Here is a 15127-nt window from a genome sequence, read left to right on the forward strand (position 1 = left end):
AATAAACGGAGAGCAATCGCCGCTTTCACGGCCGCTGTTTTTTGAAAATAGCGAGAGAAAACTAAAATTCCAGTTTTTCTTTATTTAGAGAAAGAGACTCGTCGTGTTTGTAGTAATTATAAGTAATCTGTACATGACTAAAAATCGTGAATAAACGAATTATTATTATTATTACTTTTTTTAACGGGAACATTTACAAATGATAAATAAAACAAATTTGTACCACATATAACAGCAACGCTATTTAACTGAAAAAAAAAAAAAGGAAAATTCTCTCAGTTAGCTGCTGGTGAATTTAAAAAAAAAAAAAAAAAAAAAAGATAATCGCAAATAGTTATTTCAAATAAAATTAATGCTAGAGAATAAATTAAGAAAGAAAATGTTAGGAAAAGGACGAGGCTGTAGGCGATGGCGGAAGCGTGCCCGACTCAGACCCCGCCGGCTGCGGCGGGAGGGGAGAATCAGGTCAGAGGTCATTTCCTGAACCCCTCCTCCTCCCTCAAGGCAGGAAGTGAGAACCGTGCTGCGATTTCAACACCGCGGTGCCAGCGGCCGGAGCCGCCGCTGGCCGCCGCCACCGCCATGACGGCTCCGCAGGCACCGATGGTGTCGGGACAAAAAGCGAGCGTCGCTAGCTTAGCGGCGCTTGTAAGGCCCCCCCGGGGGGAGAGTTACCTGGCACCTGTTAGAGCGCTCTGAGCTAAAGCGTTCGACTAATTCGCCGATGACACCGTCGTATCGGGAGGGGTCGGAGAAAAAAAAAAAAAAAAAAAAAAAAATCCGATCTTCTCCGAACCCCCGGCGTCGCTCGACCCTCGCCATCGCGATAAAATATGTACAGTACAAAAGCAGAGCGTGGGGTTATGATAAGACGGCAGCTTCCCGCTTCCTGTACAAAAACACATGAGTGAGACGTTAAGGCCACTGGCGGTGTGTCACCCGGCGATCCCGCTCCTTTTTTCCGATGTTCCCGACCTTTGGCCCGCGGTTGTTTTCGACGACGAGGACGACGAGAGCGAGACACATACACAGTACATACTAAAATATCCATAACCAGTATGTCCTCACAGAGGATTTAACTTTTTTTTTTTTTTTTTTTGTTTGTTTTTTTTCCGTTCGTTTCACTTAACATTATATCTAAAAAAATATAATCACAATTCGAACCGATACAAAAGGCACTGTCGTGAGCCAGAGATATATTTTCAGTACTATAAAAGAGTCATTGTCGTGTTTTTCTGTTGGCAATGAAGGCGAGGCGGCGTACGAGGCCACTGAGCGGAGAAAGGGGGGCGGGAGGGTAGTTTTCGAAGTCAGTGCTGGGAGTGGGCGGGGGGGGGGGGGGGGGGGGGGGGGGTTTGACGTCGGGGTGCGGGAAAGGGGGGGCGCCGGAGGTCGGAGGTCGCCTCCTCAGGGCCTGGAGAGCTGCGTGTAAACGGGCTGCTGCTCCCAGTGCTGCGGACTGTGGGTCTGAGGCACGGAGGGAACGCCGGCGGTGTCGGCGATAGGGGTGTACATGGGCCGCTGGCTGGGGCTCATGTAGCTGAAGGTGGAGTAGAGGCCCGAGCTCTGGCTCGCCGCGTGGCTGTAATAGGAGTTGGCGCCACCCTGGTGGTCTGAATAGTCATACTGTGCTCTGGTGATGGAGGGGTAGGAGGACGCGCTGTAGTGCTGCAGGCTGAAGGAGCCGTAGGCCACGTGCTGCGGGGAGCCCTGCTGCTCGCTGTAGTGGCTCGGGCTCAGCTGCTCCGTCTTAATCTGGGCGGTTCTTTGCTGGCCCTGCTCTCCTGCTCCGCCCAGGGTGGTGAGAGTGTGCTGCTGCTGCTGCTGCTGCTGCTGTTTGGAGATCCATCCGTGGGCCCCGACGTTGCCCGCCTGGCCGACCGAGGTGCCGCCGACGCCGTAGCCGCCGGCGTAGGCCGCCTGGGCCGCGCCCGGCACGCCGGCGTGGCTGTGCGGCGGCAGGTACTGGTCGAACTCGTCGACGTCGAAGCTCCCCATGTTGGAGATGACGTCGCTGCTCAGCTCGCCGATGTCCACCGCGCCGAAGTCGATGTTGAGCTGACGGCTGGTGCCCTCCTGCGCCGGGCGCCCCTCGCGCTTCAGGTCGCCCTTGCCGGCCGGGAGGTCGGTCTTGGGGGTGGTCGGTGGCGTCGGCGGCCCCTGGGACTGACCTGGTCGGACGAGAGGCGGTTAACGCGGTCACATCTACACCCGGGCGACAACGATTCCGCATCGGAAGAGGCTCTCACCGGAGTGTTCTCCAGGGGAGTGCATCTCGCCCATGCTGGACGCCGGGGAGTCGGCCTGCTGCAACGCCTTGAAGATGGCGTTCGGCGAGATGTGCGTTTGCTCGCCGTCCTCCGGCTCGCTCTGGCCGCTCTTGACGGACTTCCTCCGCCGGGGCTGGTACTTGTAGTCCGGGTGGTCCTTCTTGTGCTGCACCCTCAGGCGCTCAGCCTCCTCCACGAACGGACGCTTCTCCACCTCGTTGAGCAACCTGGGTGGAGGGTGAAATAAAAAAACGTGAGAAGGGAAAGGAAGGGAAGAGGAGAAGGAGGAGGAGGAGGAGGAGGAGGAGAAGATCGGCGCACCCTGATTGAGACGCTTTCCATGCGCCTGCACAACCCTGCACTGTTTTTACGCAACCCAAACCAACTTTGCGCGGTGCAAATCCGTGTCAAGCTTTTATTCGGAGTTGTTTTTACGCGTAAAAATGCACATTTTTACGCACCGGCCATGCGCAAAACCTATCCGCCCGCACCCCAGCCAAAAAAAAAAACAAAACAAAATAAAACAACTAAACTAAACTCGACGTACCTCCACAGCTTCCCAAGGGTCTTGCTGAGCTCCGCGTTGTGCAGATGCGGGTACTGGTCCGCCAGCTTCCTGCGGGCCGCCTGCGCCCACACCATGAACGCGTTCATGGGTCTCTTGACGTGCGGTTTGCTCTTGCTGGAGCCGTTGACGCGCACCGGCATCGGCACCAGCGTCCAGTCGTAGCCCTTCAGCACCTGGGACACCGCGTCCCGGATGCAGACGGGGAACTTCTCCTCTTCCTCGTCCTCCTTCTTGTACTCCGGCCCGCGGAGGAGGTGGTTGTCGGGCGGCCGGGTGTTCTCCGCGTCCGAGCCGCAGCCCGACGGGCACGGAGAGCCCGCCGAATCCTCCGACATGCTGGGACTCGGCGCGTCCGAGTGACACTTGTCCTGTTCTTCGGTCATCTTCAGGTAGGGGTCGAGGAGATTCATGCGAAAAGTGTGGAGAGTCAGCTTCTCGTGAGGAAAAAAAAAACAAAAAAAAAACAAGAAGAAGTTCTCGGGAGGATGGAGGAAGGAGAGAAAAAAAAAGGAGAAGAAGGGCGTCTAAATCCAAACGTCGGCCCCGGGGGAGCGCACTGACGGCCGCGCTCCGCTCCTCCCGACCAAAATGCGCCTTAGACGGTCCTCCAATAGTGTGTACGTGTGTGTCCCCGAGTGTGTGTGTATGTGTGTGTGTGTGTGTGTGTGTGTGTGCGTTGGCCGCTCCCGGAGGTTTGCTTGCAGAGTCTACGGGCGCACAGGCGATGCCCGGATTTATGTTTGACGGCGAGGAAATGATTGGAGGGGGGTGGAGGGTGGAGGGTGGAGGAGGCGGGGACGTAACATGACTCTGCGCTGAAGAACTACATCAACAACCGGCGAGAAAAGTGTGTGTGTGTGTGTGTGTGTGTGTGTGTGTGTGTGTGTGTGATATCATTATTATCATTATTATTAAAGATGCATGAAACGTGATTGTTAAATTGAATGTATGGTGTGTGTTCGTGTGTGTTTGTGTGTCTACAGAGTGGTTTGACAAGTCAAACACTTGACAATTTGAAGTTAAGATAAATTAGATTTTAAAAGTAAGGAAAAAAAGGAGTAGAAGAAAAAAAAAAACAGCCGCTCTTTATCGTCATATTCTGCTTATTTTCCCACGCATGCGTAAAAGTCCCCGCTCGCTGGGTTCTGGTTCAGTCCGGAGCTCGGAGAGTCCAGACTTGTTTACTTCTTCTGAATATTTATATAAATATGTGTATTTATCTCAAACAATCCTGTTGCTTTTGCTTTTTTTCCGAGAGTTCGGTTGGAAACCTCGCGATGATAACGTTTTTTAGCGTCCAAACACTCCGGGAAACGCGGAGGCTGGGACTGTAAATGTGTGATTGCATGTGTGTGTTAGTGTGTGTGTGTGTGTGTGTGTGTGTGTGCGCGCTCCACATGCACCAATAGGGGGAGACAGCAGTCCAGAAACTTTGACGCGCCGCAGAGAGAAAGAGAGAGAGAAATTCACAACACATTTGGAAATGTGTGGATTCCTGCTTTTACATTTTCTCGTCAGGGCCTCCTCTCATCCGTGGGGACAAAGACATGTTTATGTCCAGAACCAAACATCTGAAGTCCTCGACTTCACCGTTTCAAACAGAAGAAGTGACTCCTGACAGGAGAAGTGTGTGTTGTTTTGTAGCTCAACATCTCACCGTCTATCTCACCTTTTCTTTTAAACCGCTCTGCTGATGTGTTGGTGTCTTTGCGCTTCCTGACGGGACGACCGAGCGATTAAAAACATACGTTTTCTGTAACGACCTCCACCGGGGAGACAGGAACCTCCTGGGACGCTGCGAAACGAGCGAACATTTAACGTTTTAAATCGGGAGCAGCGAAAAGCCGGAACAAAACAAAACGTGTCACAACAGTAAAAAATCCACCCGGCTGGATTTGTTCCAGCTCTTGTTTCCCGGCGGACAAAGGGCGCGTTGTTCCGGACGTTCAGACTCTAAATCCCAGAGTTCAATTTTAGACAGCGAGCCGCCGGCTGCAGGTTAAGAGTCCGCGTGGAGATTTTTGATTCAAATTTTGGCACTTCATAATATCCGGGAGATTGGATTTATTTATATTTCCCAGACGGGATCGGTCGAATGATGAGCGCTTGATGCGAAAACGTCCCGTGTTGGATTCCTAACTTTTTTTGTGGAGTCTCCATGTCTTCGTGGGGTTCCTACGGGTTCTCCGGGTTCCTCCCACATCCAGGAGGTTCATCGGAGACGCAAAATCGTTCAAATGTGTGAATGTGAGGGTGAATGTTTGCATGGGCACTGGCTTCATTGAGGCAGGGGAACTGCGTGCCTCACCTGGCGTCTCTTTGCTCAGCACAAGAAATTAGTGACACAGAGTTCTTGATAAATTGGAAATGTAGTTCCAAAAGCAAAGTTGTTTAAACATTTTAATAGTGACTTACAGAGAGGCGGCAATCCGGTCTTAGCGCAGAGCACGCCGGCAGTCAGCCGTCATTGCGTGATCTACGTTGAGGCTCAGCAGTCCGCTGCCTCACCGCATGTTTCTTCTTAGTATTTGAACAGTAAATGTGAAAATCCAGTCATTTTGAATGACGTCTACAACTGGTGAAGTTAAATGAAAAACACCTTTATCTTGCAAATCACTGATAAATAAATTCTTTTTTTTCATTTTACATTTTCTCTTTCCAAGATTGACAAGTGAGGCACGGCCTCTCCTGCCTCCCCTGACTGCACGTCAATGTGTCGAATAAGCGCTATAGATTATGAAAAATGAATGGATCACTTTAGATGTCGATGAATCCCGGAGCTGCTTCTCAATGCGCAGAGTCGACATCCACGTTTCTGCGTCGTACGCCTTCTTCCCGCCGTCTCATTGGCTGACGGCCGACCCGCTAACTTGTCTCGCCCGCGCGGAACCGAAGCTCGTCAGGTTTCCGAAAGCCGTGAAATGCGAGATTTGAAAACGCACCAGCTAATTCACAATCGCGGCGAGTCGCATGACTGCATTTGGACCGCGACCGCCAACAATCTCGCGAAAGACCGCGCGAAGGTTTCCGAGGGCGGGTGATGATGAGCGGTGGGAGGTGCGATCGGCCAACGCCGCCATTTGAGAGCTCCTGCGCTGCCGAGGCGACCGTCTCGCCGCGCGGAGGAGGAAACCCACCGACGGTTTTCACAGGCGTGGTCGGGCACGTTCTTGCCCCCGCGGTGCCGACCGACTTTGAGGTACCCTGGACGCAGATCCCCTCGGCGGGAGGGGGCGGCGGTCCGACAGCACCCCTCTCCGCGGGCCTTGGGAAACTTCTCAGCTCGACTTCGAGCCGCGGCGTCAAAATTCCGAGGCAAACACTGGGGGTAAACTGCCAAATCATGTCCTCCGCCTACCCTCCGCTCTTTTCAGATTCCAGCGGATCGGAGCCGGGGCGGGTTTCCGCGCCGCTTCGTCGGACGGAAGGGATCGATACGGCCGGCGCCCGCGCTATCGCCCAGAATATCGCTGGTAATGGAAACCCGCGGGATCGTCGAAGGATCCGAAATACGTCACGGGGTGATAAACGGCGTGCCGGCGAGTACAGAGGCGGTTCTGGCCGCGCACAACCGACATCGCACCTGGCTGGGACTTTGTGCTGCTGGTGCCAACTGCCTTAAACGTGGCGGGAGACCACAAGAGGCCGGGATGAGAAAATCCATTTGAACTCCCCTTCCGGCCGCCGCCGCTGTTTCGACCCCTTTTGTGAAACGCCGATTTCTTTGGCGGGTTCCGTCTCCAGACACAAAGCGCTCGCGGGTCTCACGTCGTATGAGCTGGATCGGCTGTTTACCCAACCAGATCAGAGTGCTTTGGCCACGGGGCAGATGTTGACATTTGGCATTTTGCAAGGAGTAAAGTTTAAACGGGACTTATCAAGGTCCTGACACCTCGGCGGGTGTGCTCGGAGAACCTCCTCACTCCCTCGCACTTCAATGATATCTGACATGCACGGAGCGGCAGAAATAGCCTTCTGGAAGGCCCGACGGACGTTTCCAAAAGTTATATTCATCCGATATATCCAGAGGTGAAGATGTTGGGGTTCTCTTTGGGGAAATGATAAGTCTATCCCCCTGACAGCGGACAGGAAGTGATGCAGAGATGGAGGCAGATGATTGGAAGACGTGAATCCAATATATCGGGATCTGGAGTTAGCGATGGATATAGAGCAGGGGTCTCAGATTCAGACACAAAACAATCATTTGTGACCCCCTGCCTAAAATCAAATCTTTGTGTTTGTCCGGCCTGAATGTTTTTTCTCACGTGCATCTGGGGGTTTTATACGGTGGGTTTCAAAAAAAAAAAAAAAAGACAAAGAAAAAAAGGAAAAAGCAACTTTGCAATGTATTTTGTTATTCAAATTTTGATAACAAAAAATGATTTATAGATGAAAGAAAGGTCTAGTGACATTGTTAAAATGATCTTTTCTTATTTCGATAAAAAAAACCCAAAATACTAGCAAAAAAAAAAAACGGGCAAAATTAAAAAGATTTATTTAATAACCAGAATAGCCTTGTAAACATTATACCTGCTCTTATACATGCTACCGATCCATTTTCAAATAAATTCTAGTGGTAAATTTTACCACAATGACAAGATTTTCTCTTTTAACTCAACAATATATTTAGAGTGTAATTTCCTCACTTTTTTTTTTAATATTCATTTTTAATATCAATTCGTCATGTCATTTTTTTTTAGAGGAACAGTTTGTCACATAAAAAGTTTTTTTTTTTTATTTACTTCTTTACCTTGTTTACACTAAAACAAAGGAAATATATGGACTTGGTGTTACTTCTAGGTAATGATTTTACTGGTCCGGCCCCTTTGGCCCCCCCTGCGCCACCAAAATGAGTTTGACACCCCTGATGTAGAGTTTATCATTCACGTATAAACTATAAAACATATAACTACTCGTTATTTGAAGCCTCGGCTGTAACCACAGCGGTCGATTAGCTCGGCCGCGCCGCAGAGGAGTCGCAGTTCAACCGGGAGGCAGATGTCCGGCGGCCTTCACCTCTGGAACCCGCCTGCGCGCTGATTGCCACGGCGTGCTTTCTTCTGCATGGTCTCCTTTCTTTGGCCTCTTCCCCTGTAATCTCGCTCTTATCCGCTGCCAGACTCCCAGTAAACCGAAACACCTCCTTGATAGTGTATCTGCAGGGGAAGGAAATGCACAGTGATCTTGGAATGCGGCGGAGAGCAACCGCTCATGATAAGTGCCGGCGGCGCTCGATATGCGGCGGGGATGACAAGACGCCGCACCTTCAGAATTATATCAGCGGATATGTTTTCTGCCGAGCAGCTAAAAAAAAAAAAAAAAAAAAAAAAAATCAAGTTGCGGTGCATTAAAAGTACAAATACAATTAAAATTCTTTGAATCGCATCTTATTGACATTAAATAAGCAGCATTGAGGGGCTCATCAACGAGCGGACAAGTAAGTTAGACAAATAAATAAACGGCCGAAGCTTTGTCTTAAATATTAAGAGGCTTTTTGAGTGAAAGGTCACCCAAAAATCCCCACCGATATTGAACGCTGCTGAGTGACTCCTCCGCGCCTTCAGGTGAGGTGACCTTTCCGACTCGGTTTGAATGACAATGAGATGCCATAAAAGCGTAGCGTGATCTCTGCAGGTCATTCCCCCGCCTATCCGATAATACGTCCCGGCCTGTAATTATGCCTGAATGACAATGATTCGTTGTCAGAGTGCTAACAAAACGTAGCGACACGGCTTGAGCCTCCCCGTAGCCTCGCCGTCCCCCGCCTTAACTCGGCTAGCCGTCGTCCCTCTCCTCTCCGGGTCGTACCTCCACCTCCACCTCCACACTGCACATCACAATATCGTCTGCAAACATGATGATTCCCGTCAGCCTCTCCATCGCCGTCCACAAACAAAAAGGGGCTTGGAGAAGATCCCTGATGCACTCCCGCCTCCAGCTGTAACTTGCGTTATACCTGCAAGTATTTTCGGGCTATAATACGAGTATTGCTGTCATATATAATGTATTTTGTATTGTAGCCTGCAAAACAGCATGATAGACAAAGCAGTTATGAGAATACACCCATAATAAAACCGTCTATTAGCTCTGAACACTGCAGCTTAGACAATGATGCGGACAATTTAGGGATTTTTTCGGGGGCGAGCAAACTTCAGGCTACCAAAACATTTAGCCTCGTCACATCGGACCAATTAAATGACGTGACATTATGAGGCCGTTCGATTCCGATGACATTAGCCGAAGGGAATATTCAAATCTTTGTACTTTTTAAGACCTTAAAACACTTTATAGCCTTGATTTTGACACTTTATGGTTTAATCTGTATTTCTTATTCTCCCTCCTTCCCACTATTATTTATCACGTTTTTACTTGAACCTCTGGCACAACAATTTCCTTCCAGATAAATAAAGTTGTTCTTATTCTTATTCTTATTATTCTTAGTGCGCAGGAGGAAGACCGAGATAGAAAATGGGATTGAAAATGAATGGATGGATGGACTTTTCGTTGTGTTATTTATTATTCATCTTTTTCATCATCCGTTTTATCGGTACTGTTTGGGATAAAAGCATTTCCAGTATGTATCTATATTTAATATAAAATAAAAAAAAGGTTATGTTACATCGTGGACACCAACAGCTTCGAGTCAAGTGCGGCCTACAGTATATTTATGCACATATATTTATCTGTTTATTTTTAGCCGGCGCAGCTTTTATTAAAAAATACGGCACATAGCCATATGAAAAAAAAAGGAAAAAATTACTTGTAATTCCCTATAGAGCGATATGTTATATTCTATGCATTTTACTGGCTTTGCTAAACCAAGGAGGTGTTCAAGAGAAGGGAAGAAAAACTCACGGCCCACACACATGCATTCCCAGCCTTCTCTCAGCGCTTTGGGAAAAGCAAGTGAGATCACGGCAAGCTGACGGCCAATCTAATTTTCTTTCGGTCAAAAATACGCTCTCCCTTTACATAGGATGCGCTTATCTCTCGAGTGAACACGCCGTGTTTTCGGAGACGACGCGTCACCCCGGCGCCTCTCCGGTAAACGACGAACGCGTTCGTCCGATGGATGTTCTGACGGTGAAATATTCGGGTTTTGAGGAGGAGCAGGACGCCGCACCGAGTGCAGCAGTGACGGGTTGCATTGCATTCACATCTATTTTATAAAATGAGTGTGTTCTACACTGTAACTGTAACATCTCATACAAGAACGGCCTTCATCTATAAAGATCCCTTCAGTCCGAAGGTTGGCAGTTTGGTTCGAACCACCATCGGTGTGTGCGTGTAAGAGTGAGGAGACTATCTTTTTAGAACAGCGTAGAAAAATGAAATTTTTATAAAGTGTGTATATGTAAGGTTAACGGAGAGCTGACGAAAGAAGCTTAAATCAGAATCAGAAAAACTTTATTTGTCTTTGGGGGACAATTGGGGGGCACGTAGGGTCGCAGCATCAGAATAAAAGCAAGAAGAAAAAAGAAAAAGAGAATATATATACGTATATATCATATAGAGTCATATACATGATATATATACATATATATATAGATAAAGTACAGTACAGAATTGTGGAAATTTTAGGTGCACTTATGCTTGCTCTGCATTTTGGCTGTTTTTAATATTTGAGTCAAACAAACAACCATTCACTTACTCATTCGGGGCAATTTTTCCCAATTTTCTCCAATTAACCTGCATTTTTTTGGACTGTGGGAGGAAACCCGAGAACACAGAAACAAGGAAACAAGATTGTTGTTCTTATTCTTATTCTTAAGATACAAACTCTGCAAGGAAAAATCCCCTTGTCGGAATCAAACCAGTCCTTCATATATGAGGCCAAAGTGCTATATATATATATATATATATATATAGCACTTTGGCCTCATATATATATATATATGTGTGTGTGTATATATATATACCTATATACTTTTATATTTTCATATATTTACCTCTTATCTTGTCGAGTCAGTGCTCCTTCTGCAACAAAAAGCAATTCCCATTTGCAGTTAAGCATGGAAATTTTAATTCTGATGACCTAAAATTTCAACGTAGATTATATTTAATAGTTTTATTCTATATAGTTGAGAGAAATGAATGATTTTTCCTTTTTTTTTTTTTTTTTTTTAAACATGTAGCCCTGTCATTATTCATACTTTGCGCGGAAGCGGCGCACGGAAAAAACAAGGCCCGTCTGTCACGACTCCGGCGTTTGGAGAAAAAGTGCTGAGTCAGCGTAGCGGTTCCCACCTGCGGCTTTTGGTGATGTCAGCGCGGCGCCGCTCCCCCGCACACACACACACACACACACACCTTTCACAAAGCGTCCGAACGCAATCGTGTCCGGCGCCCAGGAATGGAATATTATCAGGTGAAAACCAGACCGGTTTCGAGACCTAAAAATAAACTTTCATGTTTGTTTCTGCAAACTGCCCTTGTTTTATGCCTCTTGTTTATTTACCTCCCACTCCTTTTGTTTCCTGAGGGCCGTCTGACACAGTTCATTCGGTATAAAATTAATGCTCCGGCCAGTTATTTTTTCAAATTTATTTATTCTTAGATCGCTTTCCTCCAACCCCATTGTCCTCCCGTCCTTTCAACAGCCCTGGTTTATTTGGCCGTCCAGTGAAAAGGCCCATTCTTCCCAAAACGGTCACCGTGATACAAGAAATGCCGAGTTAATGAGAGAGTGATGATATGTAATCACCTACCAGAGGATCTCGCCGGCATCGGAGCTTATACCCAAAACCTTTTCTGGGTAAAATGGATCTCCTACCGGTGCACTTCCTCTTTGCTGTTTATCAGAGATGGGGTTCAAACCTGCGGTATCGCCTGTTGCAGAGGAAATGAGTATGTCCTGTGTGGTCAAGCGGATCCAGTTCTCGTAGGTGTTTCCACTGGGGATTTCGGCATTAGACCGCGGCAATGAGATTAATATGTTCAGCGAAGGCCGGGCTGAGGGGAACAATGGCATGCTTTAAAAGGCTTTAAACGGGCTCTTGTTACAATGAGAGGTGCCAAAACCTCTCTAAATTTATTATTATTAATATCATTGTGCGGGGATGTTTTACATTCCAAATAACCAGCAGAGCAGAGGAAAACACTTTGTTTTGTAATTCAAATATTTTTCATGACATTACCTTTTCCTGTTCAGAAAAAAAGGGAAGAAAAGCAATTCAAACTGAGGATTCTAGGACAGGATAGGATAGGATAAGCTAAATGTGGCTAGAGGGTAGAATAGTATAGGATAGGCCAAGCTAGGCTTGGCTAAAAAGGACACATTAGGATGGAATAGGATAGGATAGGATAGGATAGGTAGAGGAGGTCAAGCTAGGCTAGGCCATGCAAGGCTAAGCTAAAATAGAATATGTTAGAATGGGATGGAATAGAAAAGAATAGCATAGGATAGGCCAAGCTAGGCTAAGGCAAGCTAGGCAGGGCTAAAAAGGATGGGGTAGGATGGAATTGGATATGGCAGGCTAGGATAAGTAAAGCTAAGCGAGGCCATGCAAGGCTAAGCTAAAATAGAATATGTTAGAATGGGATGGAATAGAATAGCATAGGATAGGCCAAGCTAGGCTAGGCTAAAAAGGATGGGGTAGGATGGAATTGGATATGGCAGGCTAGGATAGGTAAAGCTATGCTAGGCCATGCAAGGCAAAGCTAAAATAGGATAAGTTAGAATGGTATGGAATAGGATAGCCACACAAGTCTAAGCTCAAAAATGGATACTTAAGCCTTAAAACACTTTATAGCCTTGACTTTGACACTTCATAGTTTTATTTGTATTTCTTATTCTCCGCCCCCCCCCCCTTTTTTTTTTTTTTTTTTTTTTCACTGTTTATACAATTTCCTACTATTATTTATTATTGTTATGTTTTACTCAAAACTCTGGCACACAACAATTTTCTTCAGGATAAATAAAGTTATTCTTATTCTTATTCTTATTCTTATTCTTATTCTTATTCTTATTCTTATTCTTATTCTTATAAGCTAGAATGGGATGGAATAGGATAGGGTTGGCTAGGCTAGGCTAGGCAAGGCTAGTCTAGGATAGGCTAGGATTGGATAGAATAGGATAGGATGGGGTGGGATGGGAAACGACGGAACGTGCAATTTTAAAAACTTTTCTCACATCAATCCTAGAGTCTTTTCGAAATATTTCCTAGTTGTAAATGTCCTTCCTAACTTTGCTCTAAACCTTCAACAACAAGATGTTGTGTCTGCAAAATATAATAGTTTTAAAATAAAGCGATTTGAAATAAGTCGGAGATCGCACCTCACCGCAGTGGGAGTTCACTCCCTCCCGTCTTTCCCCCCGTCTTTCCGCGTTTTAATCGCTATGTATTTTCTTCTTTATGGTTTTGCAGCGGGGTCTCGGGGCCCGGAGTGTAGACAGCGAGAGACGGAGGAGGAAAGAAGTGCCAAGCATAACACAGCTCTCACGGCTGCATGTGTCTCCAGTCTGCGCTTCCTTTCCTTCTTCCTCCCGCTCCCTTTTTCGGGCGCTCTTGCGTTCGAACTGGCTCGGACGCAGCGGGGAAGCTCCATCTAATTGGAGCAACCCAGTAGCGGTGGCCCCGAAACCTCCGGGAGCCCGGCCTGCGCATTCTAATGTTACACATGAAGGAAATTGTCCTCCGCCATTTCCTGAGATCCAATATTTGTGGCGTGCTTTCCTTTCTGTATGTGAGTAAGAACACTGTAAGTGGTTTATTATATTTGCCGCTGACCCCGGTGATGTGCCGTCTGCCGCGGCTCGCTGTTTTCTGGCACGGAGCTGCAGAGTTTGTGACCTAGGAGACGGCATGAATGGGGGGCCCTTCAAGGAGTGTTAATAATGTACATCTAACGGTCAGAAATATAGATTCCTTAAACATATAGACTACTGTGTAGTTTTGTTAAGGAGGCGCTGTGCATTCCGAGGAGCCTCGATTTACCTTCCTCCTGTGTTAGTTTCCTGGTAGCGTTTTTGACCAGTGTCTTAAATCAGCTTTAAAATACACTAAGAATAAAAACTTAAGTTCCAATTTTTTTTCTCATCTCTTGGTTACCTTGTAAGGCTTCCTTATCCATGAAAATATTGGGTTTAATATTTTTGTTGTGGTTCTCTGGGCCTTTGTATTGTCATTAGTATACCTCTCGATTTCAATAAAAAAAAAGAAAAATTAACCTCAAGAGAATAACTTAAATAAATTAAAGCCAGAATACCAGAATATTGGTAAGGGGTATAGAACACATTTCCGAAATGAATTTGTTGATTTATTTTTTTCATTTTAAAATTAATAACTATAGTAACATCTATGGTGTTATGGGTCATTTTCGACCCATATATATTTTCTTTGAGAAAATGCAAAAAAAAACAAAAAAATGTCAGCAATAGAATTTAAAAAAAAAGGAAAAAAAAAGCCAAAGGGTTCTCGTGAATTGACTCTTCATCTAAAAAACAGAGTCCCGCCGTTTGGGTGCAGCCTGTCCTTAGCAATGATTTCTCACTGGATGGTTTTCTTGAAGAACCTTTCCAGGAACTAAACAATTTCTTGGTGCATTCGGACAACATGAGCCAGGAACCAGGGGCCGTGGACTTCAGTTCTGAGAACGTTTTAGCTTCTCAATTACCTTTTTAGCCCCAACTCCTCAATGCCCAGCACCTATCGCCTTACCAGCCCTCCCCCACCAAGGGTAGCGAAGCTCATGATATATTTATTATACAAATGCAGAGCGAACTCCCTTACAATTTGCACAGCTCTGTACAGCAATTTATGTATACACATATATACAGGACTGTCTCAGAAAATTTGAATATTGTGATAAAGTTCTTTATCTTCTGTGATGCAATTACAAAAAACAAAAATGTCATACGTTCTGGATTCATTACAAATCAACTGAAATATTGCAAACCTTTTATTATTTTAATATTGCTGATTACGGCTTGCATCTTAAGAAAACTCAAAAATCCTATCTCAAAATATTACAATATCATGAAAAAGTAATTTTGGTTTTTTTAATTGCATTACAGAAGATAAAGAACTTTATCACAATATTCTAATTTTCGGAGACAGTCCTGTATGTACCTTTTACAAGCATATTTATTTATTGAATTACTTGATTATTTAATTATTTAATTATTAAAAAAAAAAAAAAAAAAAAAAAAACAACAATTAAATCATTTTTTATACAAAATATTGAACATTTATTAATATATTTATATACATACTTTCTTAGATGTTTAAGGCTGCTACCCCATATGCACCCCAATTGCCACTCAGTGAGAAATAAAGTTTTTTTCTGA

The 15127-nt window shown here is 46.0% G+C and overlaps 1 protein-coding gene and 2 long non-coding RNA genes across 3 annotated transcripts in view; 1 reads left to right on the forward strand and 2 right to left on the reverse strand.

The window, feature by feature from the left end:
* LOC147217168 (uncharacterized) overlaps positions 1–15127 on the forward strand; it is a 174849-nt gene that overhangs the window by 56372 nt on the left and 103350 nt on the right. The window lies entirely within an intron of this gene.
* Positions 1350–3549, reverse strand: LOC147217169 (transcription factor Sox-9-A-like). The gene is made up of 3 exons (XM_086176484.1): positions 2818–3549; positions 2250–2497; positions 1350–2171 (listed from the first exon to the last, which is right to left on the reverse strand). Exons 1-3 carry the CDS (start codon positions 3246–3248, stop codon positions 1408–1410), a joined length of 1443 nt encoding a protein of 480 aa, XP_086032610.1. The 5' UTR covers positions 3249–3549; the 3' UTR covers positions 1350–1407.
* On the reverse strand, positions 7236–11667 carry LOC147217170 (uncharacterized). Its single transcript, XR_015108952.1, has 3 exons — positions 11547–11667; positions 10788–10815; positions 7236–7994 (listed from the first exon to the last, which is right to left on the reverse strand). It is a non-coding gene; the product is annotated as an uncharacterized LOC147217170 (long non-coding RNA).

Source organism: Fistularia commersonii, chromosome 28 (assembly GCF_037954325.1).
Source record: "Fistularia commersonii isolate RoL2024-O1a breed Wild chromosome 28, RoL_Fcom_v1.0, whole genome shotgun sequence".
Lineage (NCBI taxonomy): Eukaryota > Metazoa > Chordata > Actinopteri > Syngnathiformes > Fistulariidae > Fistularia > Fistularia commersonii.